We start from the raw sequence: 24,839 nt of genomic DNA, 5'->3' as shown, positions 1-24,839 counted from the left end.
TATATATATATTACATTATATATATATATTACATTATATATATATATTACATTATATATATATATATATTACATTATATATATATATATATTACATTTATATATATATATTACATTATATATATATTACATTATATATATATATATTACATTATATATATATATTACATTATATATATATATATTACATTATATACATATATATATATTACATTATATACATATATATATATTACATTATATACATATATATATATTACATTATATATATATATTCCATTATATATATATATATATTACATTATATATATATATTCCATTATATATATATATTACATTATATATATATTACATTATATATATATATATATTACATTATATATATATATATTCCAATGTATATATATATTCCATTATATATATATATATATTCCAGTATATATATATATATATATATTCCATTATATATATATATATTCCATTATATATATATATATTCCATTATATATATATATATTCCATTATATATATATATATATTCCATTATATATATATATATATTCCATTATATATATATATATATTCAATTATATATATATATATTCCATTATATATATATATATATTCCATTATATATATATATATATATTCCATTATATATATATATATATATTCCATTATATATATATATATATTCCATTATATATATATATATTCCATTATATATATATATATTCCATTATATATATATATATATAATATATTCCATTATATATATATATATATATATATATATATATATTCCATTATATATATATATATTCCATTATATATATATATTACATTATATATATATATTACATTATATATATATATATTACATTATATATATATATATTACATTATATATATATATTACATTATATATATATATATTACATTATATATATATATTACATTATATATATATATATTACATTATATATATATATATTACATTATATATATATATATTACATTATATATATATATATATTACATTATATATATATATTACATTATATATATATATATTACATTATATATATATATATATTACATTATATATATATATTACATTATATATATATATATTACATTATATATATATATATATTACATTATATATATATATATTACATTATATATATATATTACATTATATATATATATTACATTATATATATATATATTACATTATATATATATATATTACATTATATATATATATTACATTATATATATATATATTACATTATATATATATATTACATTATATATATATATTACATTACATATATATATATATATATATTACATTATATATATATATATTACATTATATATATATATTACTTTACATATATATATATTACATTATATATATATATTACATTACATATATATATATTACATTATATATATATATATTACATTATGTATATATATATTACATTATATATATATATTACATTATATATATATATTACATTATATATATATATATTACATTATATATATATATATTACATTATATATATATATTACATTATATATATATATTACATTATATATATATATTACATTATATATATATATTACATTATATATATATATATTACATTATATATATATATATTACATTATATATATATATTACATTATATATATATATTACATTATATATATATTACATTATATATATATTACATTATATATATATTACATTATATATATATATATATTGCATTATATATATATATTACATTATATATATATTACATTATATATATATATATATATTACATTATATATATATATTACATTATATATAAATATATATTACATTATATATATATTACATTATATATATATAATATATATATATTACATTATATATATATATATATTACATTATATATATATATATATTACATTATATATATATATATTACATTATATATATATATATTACATTATATATATATATATATATTACATTATATATATATATATATTACATTATATATATATATATTACATTATATATATATATATTACATTATATATATATATATTACATTCTATATATATATATTACATTATATATATATATATTACATTATATATATATATATTACATTATATATATATATATTACATTATATATATATATATTACATTATATATATATATATATATTACATTATATATATATTACATTATATATATATATTACATTATATATATATATATTACATTATATATATATATTACATTATATATATATATATTACATTATATATATATATATTACATTATATATATATATATATTACATTATACATATATATATTACATTGTATATATATATATTACATTATATATATATTACATTATATATATATATTACATTATATATATATATTACATTATATATATATTACATTATATATATATTACATTATATATATATATATATTACATTATATGTATATATATTACATTATATATATATATATTACATTATATATATATATATATATTACATTATATATATATATATATATTACATTATATATATATATATTACATTATATATATATATTACATTATATATATATATATATTACATTATATATATATATATTACATTATATATATATATTACATTATATATATATATATATATTACATTATATATATATATTACATTATATATATATATATTACATTATATATATATATATATATTACATTATATATATATATATATATATTACATTATATATATATATATATATATTACATTATATATATATATATATATTACATTATATATATATATATATATTACATTATATATATATATATATATTACATTATATATATATATATATATTACATTATATATATATATATATTACATTATATATATATATATATTACATTATATATATATATATTACATTATATATATATGTATATATATATATATTACATTATATATATATATATATTACATTATATATATATATATATATTACATTATATATATATATATTACATTATATATATATATATTACATTATATATATATATATTACATTATATATATATATATTACATTATATATATATATATTACATTATATATATATATATTACATTATATATATATATATTACATTATATATATATATATTACATTATATATATATATACATATATTACATTATATATATATACATACATATATATATATATATATGTATTACATTATATCTGTATATCTACCCTCCCCCCCCCCCAAAAAAGGAGATTGCATCATCTGTGAAGATGGTCTCATGACAACAGAACAGAAACTATATTACTTTTTTTTCCAAAGGAGGTTATAATACCTGGGAGGATTACTGCTATCGTCTTTAAAATGCAGGAAGTAATTCCTGGGAGGACTATCTTATAATAACTGAAGCGATACTACACTAACCCCCATTCAAAGAAAATACAATAATAGATTAAAACAGTTATTTTTTCGTTCCATTTATTTAGAAATGTCTTGTGAAAAACATTACTTTTTATGGTTCATTGGCCTTTTGGCAAAGATCAAAGTGCAGTGTCTTCCTCAGGTTTTGAAAACTAGTGGATGCAAGTAGGGAGTTCGTGTGTAGGTAAAGAAGTCAAGTATGAGTATGTTTTCTCTGCCTGCTTGAGCATGGCGCACAAGGATCATGGTCCTGTCCGATTCCAGTCCTTTGAGTTTCATTTCATAGCTAGTTGAGTGAATGAACCCCCCCCCCCCATCCATAGATATCCTCCATCCCCAGTTTATTTTTATTTCACTTAGATTCATTCCCATTCAGAACTTGATCGGCTTATTTTCGATTCTTCACACACCGGGAAAGCGTGGGCGATCTCTTACAAGAACTATTTTGTTTTTTCCCCATTACTCATTTATTACAATGGATTTTCGTACATTTTTTTTATTCAATTTTCACCTCAAACAAGGCACAGTGCCACTTTAAAGTAAGGGGCTACTATCGGGAACATAAGTTGCAGGGATATTATGAAGGGAGATGAGTGGCAAGATGTCTGTTCACATTAGAGTTGAACTTCTGCATGTCAGTACAGTTGGGAAAGCTGAATCCCGGAAGCGAGTTCCAAAGTCTAGCCGTTCTGGGGAAGAAACTATTGGAGTAGAAGGCTTTCTTACACCTAGGGATCTCTACTGTGAAGAGGTGGGATTTAGCTGCTTGTCAGGTTTGTCGGGTGTGTTCACGTCAAGGGGGTACAAGTGCTTGTAGTTCGTCAGAGCATTCACCACTAAAGTACTTGTAGAACAGGCAGAGGGATGTAAAAGTAAAATTAAAAAAATAAAATTTACAACAAATTTGCGGATATCTTAAATAGAAACATGTACTGACGGGGCTGTCCTTTTAAAGATATCCGCAAATTTGTTGGAAATTTTATTTGTTGGAAATTTTATGACATTGTGATGATTGAAATAGGATAGACATTTTTATCACTTTAAACCAAGGATGATCAACAAGCTCCTCCTTTTTATCCCACACTTTTCATGACCTTCTGTCTTATTTGTTTAAAATGTAACTTTTTAATATTTTCTGAAAAAAAAAAAAAAATTCAAATACAAATCTGTTAACATCCCGTAACATCAGATAGTTTACCATCGACAAATATATGAAAATGACAATGCAAATTAAAAATGCATGTTCCCGAATATTAATTGATTAGAATTATTTGTTTATAAAATACGTATGAGAATTAGAGACACTCAAAGATGATTGCCAGTGTTTGCAAATCACTATACATACGATATTTCTAAATGTAATGTTGTATCATAGAATTCAATAAGCGTAAACCGTTTTGATGTTAATATAATTAGGATATGTGGAAAAAATTTCACATTTGGATAAAAAGATTCAATTTGTAGATCAATACCCCACCCCCAATTCTGAATGAGATTTCACGTTTTAAAGTGATTAAATGTTAGCACTCTGAAAAAATTGACAAAAAGAAGTAAAAACTATTAGTTTTGAATTTAGAGGTGGGGTCAGTTCTGTATGTAAATTTACCATGAATTGATCGCTGTTCCATCAAACCTTTCTAAGTTTTTAAAATATTTATCATGTTTTAACCACTATCAGTAAGTGCACAGGTGCTACAGATCAGCCTGTCTAAAGGTACGCCTGATCTAAAATAGACCAAACATGGATCTCATTGATTTTTTTTCCTTTCTTTTTGCAAAACTTAATAAAGTTCTATAAGGTCAAAAATAGAAACACTATTTTTCCTCCACAAAACAACCAAACCAAACACCATGAAGTTTGAAGATGTAAAGAACTTGAAAATTATTAGATTTGGCATGAAATCATCCGAAAAAAGTTGATATACTGTAAAAAAAAAAAAAAAGTCCAAGTCGCAAGATCGTAATCTCCCACCCGAATAAAACGCATGTGATTTATTTCACATAGCATAAAAACAACATTTTGTTAACTGCCTTAAAACGGTAGAATAGCCTGATATTGGGGTATCATGTTAGGTTCAATTTATATACAAAACTGAACCTTTCAATATAAATTTTAAAACATTTAAAATAAAAAAAAATTTCTTTCCGTCAAATTTTTCGAGATGTTCACACATAATGGTTTATAAAAAATAGAATTTTATCTTTTGGAGGGAATGATTTTGTTGAGGGGTTCCTATTTACTGGGGAGACACTCTCCACAAAGGCAAATTTAAACATACGGTTCATTTTAAATATAGTTAAAATCCAGCCCCTGAAAAAGAGGCACTATGAATTCAAACAAAAATTAAAATTGTCTCAATCTAGAAAGACATCTTACCGAAGGCAGAATTGATTAAGTAACATCAGAACAGCTACTACACTTTGTTCTTAGCAAACAGTCAAAGGAATAAATGGATTATCTGCAATAACACTAAAGCAAAAAAGTAATATAAAAATATATACAAATAAATACCTTTTATGTTGACAACCAGCCCTACAAAAAGGAACAGGAGCTTAAGAGTGCCCCCCTTCATTTTTGTGTCCAAGCTGAGAAGTTGTTAAACTCTCCTTGGCCGTTCCTTGTTTGCGATGAGAAGTAGAAGCAACCTGCATTTATAGTGGGAAGTCAGGCGAGTCGGACGCAGGTAAATGTCAGCGAATCTGATAGTATATATGGCCACAAATGTAAAGGGAGAATCATGGGCAGGCTTTAGACAGTCATTAAATAATACATGGATAGTATGGCAGCAGTACACAGAGACGAAGGTACACACACACACACACACACACACACACACACACACACATGTGTATATATGCGTTATAAAGAAGAGCTTCAATCTGTCATGGCTTTGAGAATTAACAATAGCCTCTTGACGCTCGGCCTTAAACTCACAAAAACCAACCCTCACTCCCTTACAACTTAGTTTTATCTATATTTACCTCATAAATACAAAACTGTTTTCTTTCTTCTTTTACTAAGGAGCCACCATTTATCAAAGCCCAGAGGCCACTCGAGAATAAGAGTAAAATGATTGTCAGGTGGACAGCACCATGATGATTTGTAATGATGGTAATGATGATATGATTGGGCAGAATTTAATTATTTAAGGGGGCGATTCAACAAGAATTGATTTACATTGAACTTGAAAATAGCAATATTGTAGTAAACTGGGAAGCAGTCTACCGGTATTGTGTTACATAGTCGGGCAGTTCTGTCAAATATATATAGTACAGCCAGTCCTTTTCTCAGATTTATGATTAACTAGCAAAGATAACCGCAGTTTGCTGTACGCTCGGATACCCACTTCATGGGTACCCTTGCAGTATGTGGATGTTGTAACAGCAACTGTTTCTTAAGGCGTTTAAATTTTTTTAACTACTTCCTAAAGTGATTGAAATCTAACTATGAACTTTAAAGCAAATAGATTATATCAAAGTTGACACTGATATTGTTACACATAAAAACTGAAACAATTACAAAGAATACAATAATTAACATTTGTTCAATTGGGTAGGGGGGTGGAGGAGGATGATCTGATTCAAAATCACAAAGAAGTTGGTTGGCACCATGGTGGCGGCCCCCAGGATGGTGACTAACCCCCAACAGTGTGCCCCATTCCTAGGTGGGGGAGTTTATGAAGAACTGCACGTAATATGACCTTAACCTTTGACCTTGACTTTAAAAAATGGTGTGCACCTTCCATTGGTCAGTTCCTCGATGCCAGAAAATGTTTTACTCAAACAGCTTCTCCATTTGCATTTAAAACCAAACTCCTATCTTTACATCATCAACGCTCTGATCCCCAGCTGGCATCAATTGAAATGGATGGCTCTCGTCTAGGAGAAGCCCCATGTTTTGACAAGCTTCTGGGCTTGACCTTCACTTCTGATCTGAAATGGAACACGTACATCAAGTCTGTTGCCAAGGTCGCTGGAAAAATGGTGGGATCCTTCTACCGCTCCAGAAGATATCTCACTACTGATGCAATTCTCTATCTATATAAAAGCCAAGTACGTCCAAGGATGGAATACTGCTGCCACATCTGGGCAGGAGCTGCAAAAAACAGCCTATCCTGCTTTGACAGAGTACAAAATAGACTTCATGGCTTAGTGGGGGATGCCCTTTTCTCTTCCCTGCAACCTCTCTCCCACAGAAGAGACGTTGCAAGCCTATCCTTGTGTTATCGTTATTTCCATAGCAGGTGCTCTTCTGAACTCCAATCTCTGCCCCCCCCCTCGCCAATCTTTTACGAAAAACACTAGCTGAATCCACTGTCAAAAACTTTTCCCACTCTTTATCTATGCCTAAAGCAAAACGTAGATTCCATGAACAAAGCTTCTTTCTTAGAACTGCACGCCTGTGGAACTGTTCCGTCTGCCTGCTTCCCACCGGACTACAACTTGGATGTCTTCAAGTCCAACGTAAACAAATTCCTGATGAACCGCCCCTTAAGTAGACACTTTATTAAATCTCCACACTAACATACTGTACTTACAATAACCCTTATCCCTGAGTGGCTTCCGGACCTTGATAAGTGGTGACCAAAAAAATAAATTAGAAATTATCTCCGTGCCGCCTGTTTCTCCACCTATATCAACATATATACATTTTAATGTAATGCAAACAGAGAATTAGAATGCATTTTAAAAAATCTTTCGCCTTATATCTCAGTGACGGCATGCACAAATCGTTATAATTTTATAATAATTTAATTCAGTTAATGATTTCAGGATTAAACACAAAGATAATTACATAACTTACTTTTCAAAACCATGTTTAAGATTTCTTTAAAAAAATGAAGCAAAAATGAAAGTAAAATGACTGTGTGTGTGTGAGACCCAGATTGAGATGCAATTAAGAAAAAGCAAGTAGCTTGAATAGCTACTCCTTTTCTTTTTCCACGTTGTTGGGATTCTCTCTCTTCTTGACTTTGTGAAGTAATTTAGTTTTCACAATAACGTTTTAACTCAAAGTATTTTCAAACCAATGAAAATAGTTAAAACCCCAAAAGTAACAAGTAAAAAAAACAAAAAAAAACAGCGACCTGATCACCAAAATCAGCTGTCTTCAGATTTCTACAGCTGGCTGCACTGAAGGACCCAAGAACACATACACAACCCAGCCACCACGTTCCTTTGGCCGGGAAAGGTGGAGAGGAATTATTAATGGCTCACATACAAGTTCCATCAGCTTGCGCACATCTACACACTTACTAAAAAGAACAAGGTGAACCAACACACACACACACAGTCACACGTTATTTACATATGCATATTATTCACACTATGAATATATTGACATACACATCACTGAACCTTTTTACTACTTGCTCTATTTTCTTTATAAACACAAGTTAGCATGATTAAACATTTACTGATTGAAAATAATTTTTATATTCTTATGAATTATAAATATTAACATTTTTTTTATAAAATTTCATTTATCTCAATTTTTCATGTGCAAAACTTTGTTTATATTTTAGTTAGCACTTGCTAACTGGTGGTCCTAATATTCATTATTCAATATATTGTAATCGAATATCACATTAAACCTTCATCCACAAATTTTCATTTAACAGATACCACTAATATCGTTGCTTGGAATTTCTCTTGTTGCATCAGGTGTACAAATGATTTTATTCTTACTTCATAATGAGTTAGAACAGCTGCAGGGGTCAAAAATTTTAGGGTTGATTGAAAATGTGGGCGATATAACGTCTCTTCTGTGTGAAAGAGGTTACAGGAAAGAGAAAAGGGCATCATTTACTAGGTTTTGAAATGGCTAAATAACAGCATACTTCTTTGAGCGAAGAAGCTGCTTTGGCGTGACTATTCCAGAATAACTTTTTCATGAATCTACATCTTGTGAAGAAGATTACCTTTCTGCCATTTTCTATTATGTGAAGACAATGTTGGGATATGTGAAAAGTAGAGCAATCCAACTGTTGTTTATGTCCTTATTTCGGTTCTATGATGTTCAAGAAGGTGTTATCCTCGATTGGAGATGTTGTCCTTCAATCATCTTTTTACCAGGTCACTGCAAACAAACCTATGTGCATCGTGAAACCAATCGCCATTTGATTTCAATATATATGCTTTGCTATGTTTATTAAAAAGAAAAAGACAAAAACGTATAAAAAAAAAGAAAATGTTCTCCTAGTGCATCTATAGAATTGGGTCTTTGAGCCAGGATCTAGTATCAGGCGTAGTGGATAAAATTCAGTTGTAAAATAACACCCTTCTGAAGGTTGAAAGTTCAATCTTCAGTGCAAGTGACACTTAAAATTTAATTGTGAATTATTTAGGACTTCTACCCAGTCATGGCATGCTACATGTTATGATTAAATTCTGTGCAGATTCCTGAGTTCAACAGAATGATACCATTGTTCGACAAGATACACCTAAAGAAGGTTACATCGACTGAGAAGTTATGAAAATAGATTTCAAGATGAGAACAGTAGTCCGATGAATCCAAATGATACGGATAATCAATCCTTATCTAAAAAAAGTCAGAAATGTAAAAAATAATTATTTCGGCATTCGAGTTTTATCTCGATATTCCTTAGATATTCCTCTAGAGTCCTCAGAATTCATTCAGAGTTCTTTGCGAGGTTAAGATCTAGTGAGACGCAATAACATAACATTAAATCAACGTTAATTCATATAAATGAAATATCGTTGGGAAATTAATCCAAATCAATTAATTTGCTTTTTGTACCTGTCTGTGAACTATTTGCTTTAAACAATATTTAATAGAAGTTATATAAGTTGAGCAAATCTATGCAAATTAGTTAGTAATGTAAACAGACATGAACTTAAAATGTTAACTTATAACTTGTATAAAATGTTAACTTATAACTTGTATAAAATGTTAACTTATAACTTGTATAAAATGTTAACTTATAACTTGTATAAAATGTTAACTTATAACTTGTATAAAATGTTAACTTATAACTTGTATAAAATGTTAACTTATAACTTGTATAAAATGTTAACTTATAACTTGTATAAAATGTTAACTTATAACTTGTATAAAATGTTAACTTATAACTTGTATAAAATGTTAACTTATAACTTGTATAAAATGTTAACTTATAACTTGTATAAAATGTTAACTTATAACTTGTATAAAATGTTAACTTATAACTTGTATAAAATGTTAACTTATAACTTGTATAAAATGTTAACTTATAACTTGTATAAAATGTTAACTTATAACTTGTATAAAATGTTAACTTATAACTTGTATAAAATGTTAACTTATAACTTGTATAAAATGTTAACTTATAACTTGTATAAAATGTTAACTTATAACTTGTATAAAATGTTAACTTATAACTTGTATAAAATGTTAACTTATAACTTGTATAAAATGTTAACTTATAACTTGTATAAAATGTTAACTTATAACTTGTATAAAATGTTAACTTATAACTTGTATAAAATGTTAACTTATAACTTGTATAAAATGTTAACTTATAACTTGTATAAAATGTTAACTTATAACTTGTATAAAATGTTAACTTATAACTTGTATAAAATGTTAACTTATAACTTGTATAAAATGTTAACTTATAACTTGTATAAAATGTTAACTTATAACTTGTATAAAATGTTAACTTATAACTTGTATAAAATGTTAACTTATAACTTGCATAAAATGTTAACTTATAACTTGCATAAAATGTTTATATTGGATTTTTTTCACGTACGAATTACGACACAATTACAACAAAACAAAAAAAAAAACATTTATTAACAAATTTAAAATCAACTTGGTAGTGATGGGATATTTCAGTATTTTCCCGGTTCTGATACTTTATAAATCTCTAAATATTTAACTATAAAATCGCAATTTTCCCGATTACCATAAAAACATGTTAAATGTGCACATATTTTCTCGAGCATAAAAATACACTTGTGGGGGATGAGCTATAGATTTTAGCTTTACTGGTGGTTTAAAATCAATAATACTGGGAACTCCCGCATTTATATCATATTTATATCGCATTTGTATCATATTGTTTAGATGTATGACCGTCGAGGACAACCTGGATTTTTCTCTTATTTAAGAAGAATTTAATTATGTTAAGTATTTTTCCAGTGATACTGTATGATCTGATTTTCCTAAGAAGACCTTTATGCCATTTAATATAGATATCTCTCTCTCTCTCTCTCTATATATATATATATATATATATATATATATATATATATATATATATATATAGAAAGAGAGAGAGAGAGAGAGAGAGGGGGGACCGTTTTTACTAATATTATCAGAACTGTACTCGCGTGGTCCGATTGAAAGATGGCACAAACCATCGCAAAATCGTAAAGACCCCCCCCCCCAAAGCAAATATAATGAAACAATTATCTAGCGCATTATCGAACTATGGATAAACTGCTAGAATATTTTAATTCAGATAGAAATTATTTACTGAAAACTTGGAAGCGGAAAAAAAAAATGAATGGATTGTAAGGTATCTATTAATCAGAATATATAATCTTTAAAAATTTTTTGTTAAAAAAAAGTTATGGACAGATCCGTTGTATTAAAACCCTCCACACAAATATTAAGAAAAATTGTTAATATGTAAAAAAAATAAAATAGGAATTTAATTTTGTTTCCTATTTTCCAAATCATAATGAATGAATAGCGTTGATTATATGAATTGAAAGAAAATATAAAATAATGTATTTACTAAAGTAAATAATTAAGGTCTCCTAAAATATTTTTAGGTATTATTTTTTTTAATTATCCATAATAACTAATCGTTATTTTATCAAATAAAAATGAATCCGCAAAACGTACAAATACAAAAAGTATAGTAGAAATTATTGATACTTATGCCGTGCTATTATCGAAAATTTCCGGGCAGTTTAACGAAAAACGCCGGAAGGTGCCGAACGAAAGTTTCATGATTTCTTTTTCGCATAAAAGTTGGCCAATTTATTAAAAAGGAAATAAATTACTTTTTAATTTACAAAACTTTAAATGCCAAATCAAGAAAAAAACACTCATTAATCCTGAATAAATATTAATTTTTTGAACAACAAAGAACTGATAGCTATCAAAATAGTTTTGCACTGTATTATTTAATTTGTTTAAGTTTTTGTTCCAATCCTAGCGACTAAATGTTTCTTAAAGGATGTTTACAATTTCATTGGTTCAGCGTTTGAGCAACTTTCAGTCTTTTATATTAACCACCAGGAAAAATTCTGACGATAGCACGGTGCTTAATCCGCATAAATACAAATTTTGTATATTTATTTTAAATTGCGTTATAATTATCATTAATGAATATTGACGTACAAAATTATTAATTTAGGTAACTGAAATAGAAAATGTTTTTTAGTTAAAGAATTAACTGAAAGAAAGTCATCGATTATGCTCTCTCGTATAACATAAAATCTTTAATTGTTGAAGAAGCACGTGCTCAATGTCAGAAGAGATAGAATCAGATAGATCTTGGTCATTGCCGGCCTTTGAAGTGTTGCCATATATGGTAATGCCGTCTGCATAAATGTCTACGAATTATCTAAGTATGTGATTTGAGAGATCATTGATGAAAATCAGGAAGAAAGTTGGGCCAAGGATGGAGCCCTGAGGGACGCCAGCCTTGATATTATGAGCTTCACATTTCTGGCCATCGACGACTACTCCTATCAGAGAAAGGATTTAAGGAAATTTCCAGCAATTCCGTACCTGGAAATTTTGTGAAGTAGACCGTTGTGCCATACGCTATTAAAAGCCTTTAATATGTCAATAGCAATTGCTCTAGAAATGAAGCCCCGCCAATCGATTCACTAATCCTATGTGATATTACAGTTAGCACGTCAGCTGTAGAACTAGTAAAACGGAAACCATATTGCATGTCGCTGAGTGGTTGATTACTTCTCTACTTATAACAGATTCGAACAACTTACTCATAACGTACAGGAGACTGGTCTGTACTGAGAGACAGATGACCGATTTCCAGTATTTTTAAATATGAGGCAGACTGCTGAAGTTTTCGAAACATTTAGAAAACATTTCTCCTTAAGGCAACGTTTAATCAGCTTTGTAAGTATGTGAGCTCGTTCTGATTGAGGCTTTTTGAGTACTAGGATTGGAATGTCGTAAGGGCCAGTTGCTTTACTGGAATGAAGATTTTTTTATACGTTTGGCAACATAAAGCACAGATATTTGTATATCGCATAGCATGTTTTCTGTCACAATTGGAAATACAGGGGTAGCCAGCCCTAATCACAAAGGGAAGAATTTGCTGAAAAATTTACCTCAGTTCTATTGATGACACGCCTTTGTTCATGACCCTGTTTGTTATTCGCCAAAACTTGTAGGGACCAAGCCACTGTTCAGCTATTTTTGATTTGACGTACTGAACATCCGACTCTTCCGCATTCTTTATTAATCCTTTGCAGTTGTTGCTGGCAGATATATCTACTTATATATATATATATATATATATATATATATATATATAACAGTGCTTCTGGGCGCGTATTAGAAAATTAACAACAACGAAGGATAGCTGACTAGCGAAAATATTAGCATCAACAGCAGCCGTTAAATCATGTATGCAAATTCCTAAGTGAGCACGAGCTTTATCACAAGAAAAGGAGAGAAAAACACGACGTGGTCGACAAGAGAAGGAAAGTGTCTATCGGGCAAGATGGACGTGCGAGTCAATGGTGAGACAACACTGACTGGGGCCGCGTGATGTGGCGAGGAAACAGAGACTTTTAAAAACACGTGTGTGTAAAGACTTCTGAAATTCATATATAGTTAGATTTTCATAAGAATACATGTACACTAATAACACACACACACACACACACACACACATATATATATGAGATTATAAAAAATACATATGTAAGATAATAAATAACACACGCAAATATATATAAAAGGCATGGAAATATATTCATGTAAATGAAGCTACACAGAGGCGTTCGCATTTAATCATAGTAGGGAATTGCAAGGCTAAGTGCACGGAATTCATGCTAATGATTGTTTTTATATATCCATGCGATGTGTAATCTAGCTAGCTTGTCATTAGACAAATATTGAGCTTCTCTCTTTAGTTTAAAAGAACAATGTATCATAAAAACAAAACATTAATTAAAACTCTAAACTAAACTAACACCTTAAATAACATCAAATAATAAAATGAATTACAATCATGCACTTGTTACAATTAAGTCATTTGTTAATTCACAAAACGACTATAAAAAAACAAAAGAAAAAGAGGCCAAGTAAAAGTCAGACGAACATTTGTCTGCAAGACGCTCAGACATATAGATAATGAAAACATTAACCAGTGGGAAGAAATAACAAGGAGTTCGATTGGTTACTAAAAAGTCTCTCACTGTCACATGTCCGTCCCATACTTGTCCTTGACTTTACATGCCCATTTTCTTTGATGCGCACTTTCCTTCTCCCTGAACACGTGGTGTTTTTTCTTTTTCCTTTTTCTTCTCGTGCACACTTTCTACTTTGCATATGTGCATTTTTTAGGCTACTGCTGCAGCTAATCTTTTTGTAAGCCAGTAACCCTTTGCTGCTGCTGCTATTTTTCAACGCGCTCATATGCACTATCTTACATCAAAACAATCAGTAACACGAAATCCATGCACTAAGCCTGTTGATTCCCGAAGAAAATTAAACGTGAACGCCTCGAGTGTAGTTTAATTGCCACAAATCTATATTTATATATTCTTACATAGCTCTCCTCAAGTAGACCACTGTTGAAATTAATACTAAAAATGCATTTATCTCCTTGCAATAGTATGTGCATACACGAAATACTACTTCTATTAATTATATATAGGATAAGTTATGTTAAAAGCCTAGATATTTGCTACGAAGACAGACGTGATACCATGAAAACAAGCGACGTTCAATTTTTCCAGCATGCAGGAATTCAATGACGCATCTCTGCTTCTGGCGCGTGTCCATGACAGAACTTCAAGCGGAATAAAAAAATAGGATGCGCGTCCATATATCGTTTAAATAACAAAACCTCAAGAACGTTTTTGTTATTGAAACATTGTTTTTAAAATCACTTTATAAATTGAAGTGTTTTCAATCAAATTCTTTCGTGGGCTTTTACATATTTATAACAACAATAATACTGATCAACATTTCTTTTTACTTTTTGAATGTTGTCTAGATTTCTAGAGTATTTTTGGCACTGCTAAATCAGGAAATGGCATCCGGTTCTCTTCATCAGGTCAAGTTTTTGTGCTAAGTTGATTTGCAAAAAACAACAAAAAAAAAATCAGATCTTGTGACGAAATCGATTACATTTTTGTGGTATTATCAGCTGATTTTTTTCAACACATATCATCCTGAATATTTTGTTAACAGAAAAAATATTTTGTCAATAACATACTGATTATCAACGTTTCAATCAGAAATATCGATTACACTAAACGGAATTGCAGCCCAGGTTTCTGAAAACAGTCAGCAAGTTGTTGTTAAGTTCGACGTAGTTTCTTCTAAAAATGCTTCACACATGCGTGCCTTTGAACAAAAACGGAAAAAACGACAAGGTTTGATCAATCTGGTCAAAAACTTGACATGATCGAACAAAACCAATGGGATTTTTAGATTCAGCGCGTCAGATTCGTCCTACATTGTGAAAAAACACCGACAACACATTTCTTGTTAACCAGTGTAATAATTCGGTAAATAGAAAGAAATAGAGTATAATAAAAATAAACCAAAAAAAAAAACACGAAATGAAATAAACAGCATAACAAGCACGAAATCAAAAGACTCCCTAGCAACGCTGTGTAGGTGCAGCAAGTACCCCATGAAAAAAATGTGAAAAGTTCTTTTTCAGTTATTATTTAGAGTACTGTTATAAGCACGTATTTCAAAATAGTCACGCAAATAAAAGAAGCTTTGATCACAAACATAGATTTCAGATAAGACTGATTTATTGTGATCACCCTTATTGTTGTTAGGTAAGGCTTTGTAAATTGTATATCTGCGTGTTGATATAATAAAACACCCCCAATCAGTATAAAATGAACTCAGCAATGCAAAACTAGAAACTTTGCCTGGAAAAAATACAAACAAAACACACGTGGGTGAATAGTCACGTATTTAATTTATTTCTCTATCTTTCTGTCTCCCTCTCTCTATCTCTCCTCTGTCGCCTTTATACCTGAATGATTATGAAATAACGCAGCTGTTTCATGTTTAGCGGGTTGGCGACCCGTTGGATGAATGTTCGGAGCTTGTACATTCCTGTATACATTTAACGCCCTTAACCATTTGTGAAAGTCAATAAATCGTAAAAGTACAAGAAAAGAAATAGGAAATAAATATACCGCTTCTCTCAATTCAACGGATGTCGTTGTACATTAATGACCAGAATTTATCTTTCCTTTTTGTTTATCGTTTTTATACTGCCACCCGGACTTATTGTTACAATATAATTTTATACTGCCACCCGGACTTATTGTTACGATACAATTAAATACGACGCTTTTGTGTTACATATAATTCATCGCAATTTCAAAGGTAAATGAGAGGCCTTCATCCCAGGCGTTATCTGGAAAACTATTAATTTTGTTATCTGACGTCTGTGAGTTAGTTAGATTTTAAAGAGAATAATCATAGATTAAATAGGTAACACATATTCATCTTATTTACCGAGATAGACTAATAGGGCACTCGACAGTAATAACCGACAGCTCATAGTTCGGTTGTGTGGTGGATAGTTTTTGTTTTGCAGCATATCAACCAGTTTTTGGTTATTTACTGCTAAATCTCTTATATATTCGCTGCGTCCGCTCGTCTAATTTGTTTTTCAGTCTATATAATTTCTCAAAAATTCAAATTTTGCCATTGTCTCGATATATACACTTAGCAGCGAAATAACATACACACACAGCTGGTTATAAAATATTTTGTTTATTCGGATCAACCTTTTCGATTTCAGAATGACATTAGTGAAGGTGCGTGGCATGGATGATGTGCTTAGCAGTGGAAAGAAATGTGTCACTTGTCCTGTCAGTAGTCACCGTTGTCTCTTTTCTGCCCCTCTATTTTATTGGCACAGGCGACGTTAAAACATTCCACCATACATTGTCAGTCTTGCTGACTTAATCTCCGGCGATTCTACGTCCCCAATTTTGACTTCTTTGACGTCATTCCCGAGGTACATACATCCAGTATATGACCGACTTTCCTTTGCTCATTCCCAGGATACCTGGATCCAGGATCTGACCGACTCTCCGTTGCCGTTATTCCCAGGGCACCAATTAAATGTCCAACAAATCCAGTAATTTTGGAAAAGTTATTATGCTTCAAGTTCATTGTATCTTCAACTATTTATTTATGATGTTTGGTTCGGTTGTTTTGTTTTACGGCATATCAACCCTTTTCAGATTATTTAATCCTGAATGAATAATTTTGGAAAAGGTTTTGTATGCGTCAAGTTCTTTATATTTTAAAATCTATATTCATTGAAACTGGGTTAGTTTTTTGTTTTACAGTATATCCAAGCTTTTCGATTTATTTAATGCCAAATCCAGTAATTTTTGGGGAAAAAGTACTCTTGAAGTTTTTTTTTTATATCTTCAAACGTTTATTAATGATATTTGGTTTAGTTGTTTGTTTACGGTATATCAACATCTTTTGAGTGGTTTAATGCCAAATCCAATAATTTAAAAAAAAAACGTATATATGATTCAGTTTCTTTATATATTGAGATATTTATTCATGGAGTTTAGTTTGGTTGTTTTGTTTTGCACAATATCAATCCTTTTCAGGTTCTTTCATCCGAAATCCAGTAATTTTATAAAAAGCGTGTATGCTTCAAGTTCTTTATATCTTCAAATGTGTTTCAAATTCATAGTGTTTGGTTTGGTTGTTTTTTAATGGCATATTAAGTTCTTTACATCTTTAAATAGTGGTGTTTGGTTTTTGTTTTTGACTTTGAAGAACATGATTGCTTTTTGAAAAAGTAAAGAAAAGAAAAAATTATGCATTTTAGGTCCGGAAGTCAGTATCTTCAGACAGTCTGATTTGATAGTACCAGATGCATTAACAGATATTACCACATCGGGTCAGGGTGAAACTGAGAACAATGGTAAATAAGAAGCAACCCCATATTCCCCACAGCACCGTTTTTTCAAGTCATATATAGGACCACAAAAGTTTGAGTTTCTAATCCCGGGAATCATGAGCTCATTATATCTAACCGCATCGATAAGACTTGGAAAGGCAAAAGAACTGTTTGTGACTCACTCACACATGTGTATGAGTGTGTGTGTGAGTGTGTGGAGAGAGAGATAGTTGTTCCCAAGGAGGCTAGCCATAGCAAGTGCATCGATGCTAAGATTCGAAACCCAAATGCTAGATAACTACTAACTCTGACGAGCGGTGTCAGATGTCTGCCCTTCTGCCTGAACAACTCGCTGCTGACAGTATAAAAATAACATATGCATTTTTTGTACATATTGTTCCATGCTACTGCCAACATGAGAGTATTTTCTTGTCTCTGATGAGTTGTAGGAAGGGGCAATGGACTATATTTTGCATTAGTATAACAAAACACGCACAATACGATAATGTAAAAAATATAGGAATTTACCTATATTATAGGGGAAAAAGTACTAAAAAGATAGGCAAATAATCATGATGGAGGATTGATCTGGTCTTTGGAATGTGTATATATAATTATTTTTTTTTTTTTGACTTAAGGTTCTTTGACTGTCATGGCTCTTCTGGGCTGCACCGTTGTTTGTGAAATTTATATATATATATATATATCTTTTTTTTAATTTTTTTTTACACAGTGATCACCACTTATCAAGGCCCGGAAGCCACTCAGGGATAAGGGTTATTGCAAGTACATTACGTTAGTGTGGAGATTTGATGAAGTGTTTACTTAAAGGTGCGGTTCATTAGGAATTTGTTAACATTGGACTTGAAGACATCCAAGTTGTAGTCAGGTGGGAAGCAGGCAGACAGAACAGAGTTCCACAGGCGTGCAGTTCTAAGAAAGAAGCTTTGTTCATGGAATCCGTGTTTTGATTTAGGCACAGATATACAGTGGGGGAAAGTTTTTGACAGTGGATTCAGCTAGACGGGTGTTTTTCATGAAAGATTGGCGAGGGGGGACGAGAGGTTGAAGTTCAGACGAGCACCTGCCATGGAAATAACGATAAAACAAGGATAGGCTTGCAACGTCTCTTCTGTGGGAGAGAGGTTGCAGGGTAGAGAAAAGGGCATCCCCCACTAAGCCACGAAGTCTATTTTGTACTCTGTCAAGGCAGGATAGGCTGTTTTAGCAGCTCCTGCACAGTATTCCATCCTTGGACGTACTTGGCTTTTATATAGATAGAGAACTGCATCAGTAGTGAGATATCTTCTGGAGCGGTAGAAGGATCCCACCATCTTTCCAGCGACCTTGGCAACAGACTTGATGTACGTGTTCCATTTCAGATCAGGAGTAAAGGTCAAACCCAGAAGCTTGTCAAAACATGAAGCCTCACCCAGAGGAGAGCCATCCATCACAATTGATGCCAGCTGGGGATCAGAGCGTTGATGATGTAAGGATAGGAGTTTGGTTTTGGATGCATTAAAGGTAACCAGCCACCTCTTCCCCCACTGAACCACACGCTCGAGATCAGAGGAGAGAGAATCAGAGAGAACTTTGTCATTTACAGCCTTTGATGTGTTGTTGTAGATGGTCGTGTCATCAGCATAGATGCCAACGAATGATTAAAGTATGTGTTTAGGGAGGTCATTGATGTAGATCAGGAAGAGAGTTGGGCCTAGGATTGACCCCCTGAGGGACTCTAGCATTTATATTGCAGGCCTCCGATTTTTGTCCACCTACCACTAACCTTATGAGCCTATCGGAGAGAAATGATTTAATGATTGAGAAAACATTTCCAGTTATACTGTAGCTGGAAATCTTGTGAAGTAGACCCTTATGCTATACCTTGTCAAAGGCCTTTGATATGTCAAGAGCAATTGCCCTGGAAAGGAAGCCTTTGTCAAGAGATTCACTAATCCTATGAGATATAACCGTCAGCACATCTGCGGTAGATCTTGCAGAGCGGAAACCATATTGTGTGTAACTAAGAAGGTTATTTCTGCTGGCTGAGGTGGTTGACTATTTGTCTATTTAATATGGATTCCAGCAACTTACTCATAACACACAGGAGACTTATTGGTCTGTACTGAGAGGGAGATGACTTATCACCTGAATTCTTAAATACAGAGCAAACTGATGAGGTCTTCCAGGGAGTCGGAAAGCACTTCTCCTTAAGGCAGCGCTTAAACAGTTTCGTAAGTATGGGAGCAAGTTCTGGTTGAAGCTTTTTTAACACTATAATTGGGATGCCGTCAGGGCCAGTTGCTTTACTGGAATCTAGCTTGGCGACCTCATGCACGGATATTTGTATGTTACCTAGCTTGTTCTGTGTTATAGGAGGAAATACGGGGAGTTGATGGCCTTCGTCGCATAGGGTAAAATTAGCTGCAAAGTTCTTGGCAAATAGTTTGGCCTTGTCTGACGCTGACGAGATAACCTCTGGTCCATTGATAATGGTTGGGATAGAACGCACACTTCTGTCTAGGATCCTATTTGTTATTTGCCAAAACTGGTGGGAACCAAGCCGCTGATCAGCTACCTTTGATTTAACAGACTGGGCATATAGCTCTTTTGCATTTTTATTACTCTTTTACAGTGGTTGCTGGCGTTCCTGAAAGCAGCTTTAATTTCAGTGCATCTATTACGTTGGTAGCTATGGAAAAAGTGATTTCTGTGCGTGATAGCAGCAGCACATTCTGGGGAGAACCATGGCTGGCTGTTAGGTTTTTGTTGGAATTTTTAGATAGTATGCATCGGTCTATGCCTACAATTAACCATTCGGTCAGATCTGATACTATAGAGGACACTTTCTTTTTAAACATGGAGTGCAGAGGTAAATCAGATAGGAATGTACAGAAGCTATCCCATATATATATATATATATATATATATATATATATATATACTCCTATAAAATTTTTTGTGTGTATTGATATTCATATTTCCAACCCTTTCTTCTATTTACTTAAAAAGAAAATACAACTTTGTTATATATGGTTTATGGAATTGCATTCAGCAGCAAAAGATCTAATTTAGATATTCTTTTAAATATTCATTTTAAATAATTCCCTATTATTTTTTTCGGTTTTCTTATGGAACGATCCTCTTTAGTTAACATTTATGTGTAATTATACTCATGTAGATATTCCACATGATTTATACTTGCGTAATATTTGTGTAAAAAGGTTAACGTAAACACAAACCTCATCTATATATATTTACGTATGCGTATATACATTTGTTTAAAAAACTTGCCTAGCAAACTCCTCTGTCAGTTTTTTATCTAGACACATCAAATTTAATATAGAGGAATATCGAACCCATGCAAAACTTTGTATTTGGGTTTTAGCTGGGGAAAATCGGTGCAAGACTGAAAATTAAAGAAATAGAATTTGCCTGTTGTCGAACAACAGCATTACGAATATACATGCATATCTTCATAGCTCAGGCATTAACGTCAAAGGAAAAAGTAAATCGTAAGTTAAAAGTTTTGGTTTCGATTCTCGGTGGTGGTACACGAGTCATTTTTTTAACTTTTTAAATCATTACTATATATTGTGTTCAATATAATATAATAATACGAAATCTATATTTAAAAGCAAATATATTTAAGTCTATTTTACGACCGAGCAATGCCGGGCGGCCTGCTAGTATATATATCAAAATATATATGCATGGTCAAAATTACGGAGCACCTATAAAAAATTAGATAATAGTTTAAACCTACCCATTTAAAGGTTAAGAATTGTACAGTGAATATTTGAGAGCAAATGTAAAATATTTAACAGTAGATTAAAGTATGTATTTGGTTTAAAGCCGTTTTCAAGTTTTAGCTGAGTTTCAGATTAAATTCATTTCAATATTCAAAATGATTCATTGTCATACTAAAAGTTGTTTCTCATTTTTTCAGGTGATATTTTATTCCTGCAAGTGCTATAATAGTATATTCAATTAGAAATGTCTCAAAAGCAGCAGCTTTCAGAAATTAAAAAGGCAAAAATTGTTGCTTTATCTGGTTAAGAATATTCTCGGGTAAAAATTGCCAAGAAGATGGAATGTTCAAGGAAGGGAATTTAAACAACAATTAAAAGGTACAAGGAAACAAAGTCTTTCAAAAACAGAAAAGGACAAGGCCGTAAATAGTGTACAACCACTAGAGAAGTCAGATTTTTGAAAAGAGCATCTCTTGCAGATAGGAAGAAAAGTTCTTCAAAGCTTGCTGCTGAACTTAGGGAGGATACAAACAGAAACATATCAGCTCGAACAGTGCGAAGAAGGGTGTTAGAAGCGGGATTAAAAGGATGCAATGCAAAGAAGAAGACTGGACTTTGCAAAAAAATATGAAAATTGGACACTTGATTATTGGGACAAAATTGTTTGGTCTGGCAAGATTCAGCAAGACATTTATTGTAGAGCTTGGAAAATACGAGAGGTAGCTCAGCTGAGCATTTCTTAATTAGTATAGCAGGGATGAGATCAGGCCCACACGCCTGGGAGGTGTCTAAGTTTTTTCACGGACATGAGAAGGGGTTATTTTCACATCATCTAATATGGCTTTAGTCTGCATAGGGAAATTTAGAGGGTATTGTTTGTTGGCTCTGAGGTGGATTTAGAGGTGAATTGCCAGACAAGCAGTTCTGCCTTCTCAGTTGCCATGCATGCGATCTTCTGGTTGTTTGATTGTAAGGTAATTACTGATTGCCCTTTATTCACTACACTATTATAAATTTTCCAGAAATTACGAGTTCCTATCTTTTGTGATTCAATAGTTATTTAAACATGGTCCTATCTTTTGTGATTCAATGGTTATTTAAGCATGGTTCCTATCTTTTGTGATTCAATAGTTATTTAAGCATGCTTTCTTTTGGCTATCGCTATTTCTCTCTTCAATGATTTCTAGCATCTAGGAATTTTTGCCTATTTGTATTTGATTTGTATTTGACTTAAGGATAGGAGTTTGGTTTTAGATGCATTAAAGGTAACCAGCCACGTCTTCCCCCACTGAACCACTCGTTCGAGATCAGAGGAGAGGGAATCAGAGAGATCATTGTCATTTACATTTTTGTGTTGCCGTAGATGATCATGTCATCCGCATAGATGTCAACGAATGATTTAAGTATGTGTTTAGGGAGATCATTGATGTAGATCAGGAAGAGAGTTGGGCCCAGGATGGATCCTTGCGGGACTGCAGCATTAATACTGCAGGTCTCTGATTTTTGTCCATCAACAACTACTCTTATGAGCCTATCAGAAAGAAATGATTTAATGATAGAGAGAATAATTCCAGTTATACCGTAGTAGTAGATCTTGTGAAGTAGGCCTTTACACCATTACTTGTTGAAGGCCTTTGATATGTCAAGAGCAATTGCCCTGGAAAGGAAGCCTTTGTCAAGAGATTCACTAATCCTATGAGATATAACCGTTAGCACATCTGCGGTAGATCTTGCAGAACGGAAACCATATTGCATGTTACTAAGAAGGTTATTTCTGTTGAGGTGGTTGACTATTTCTCTATTTAATATGGATTCCAGCAACTTACTCATGAAACACAGGAGACTTATTGGTCTGTACTGAGAGGGAGATGACTTATCACCTGAGTTCTTAAATACAGGGCATACTGATGAGGTTTTCCAGGGAAAGCACTTCTCCTTAAGTCAACGTTTAAACAGTTTTGTAAGTATGGGAGCAAGTTCTGGTTGAAGCTTTTTTAACACTATAATTGGGATGCCGTCAGGGCCAGTTGCTTTACTACAATCAAGGTTCTTGATTAGCTTGGCGACCTCACACACAGATATTTGTATGTTACCTAGCGTGTTCTGTGTTATAGGAGGAAATATGGGGAGTTGATGGCCTTCGTCGCATAGGGGTAGAATTAGCTGCAAAGTTCTTGGCAAATAGTTTGGCCTTGTTTGAAGCTGAGGAGATGACCTCTGGTCCATTGATAATGGTTGGGATAGAACGCACACTTCTGTCTAGGATCCTATTTGTTATTTGCCAAAACTGGTGGGAACCAAGCCGATGATCAGCTACTTAACAGACTGGGCATATAGCTCTCTTGCATTTTTTATTACTCTTTTACAGTGGTTGCTGGCGTTCCTGAAAGCAGCTTTAGTCTCAATACATCTATTACGTTGGTAGCTATGGA

At 30.9% G+C, this 24,839-nt stretch overlaps 1 protein-coding gene across 1 annotated transcript in view; it reads right to left on the bottom strand.

The window, feature by feature from the left end:
• LOC145284083 (uncharacterized) overlaps positions 1–6,143 on the bottom strand; it is a 361,761-nt gene extending 355,618 nt beyond the window's left edge. The window contains exon 1 of the mRNA XM_080133150.1: positions 6,037–6,143. Within this exon, the coding sequence (XP_079989276.1) occupies positions 6,037–6,097 (61 nt within the window). The 5' untranslated portion in view covers positions 6,098–6,143. The remainder of the gene's footprint in view (positions 1–6,036) is intronic.
• Between the last annotated feature and the right edge of the window lie 18,696 nt (positions 6,144–24,839).

Source organism: Euprymna scolopes, chromosome 8, assembly GCF_053919585.1.
Source record: "Euprymna scolopes isolate OS-2025 chromosome 8, ASM5391958v1, whole genome shotgun sequence".
NCBI lineage: Eukaryota > Metazoa > Mollusca > Cephalopoda > Sepiida > Sepiolidae > Euprymna > Euprymna scolopes.
This window is presented reverse-complemented; position numbering and strand designations above follow the sequence as displayed.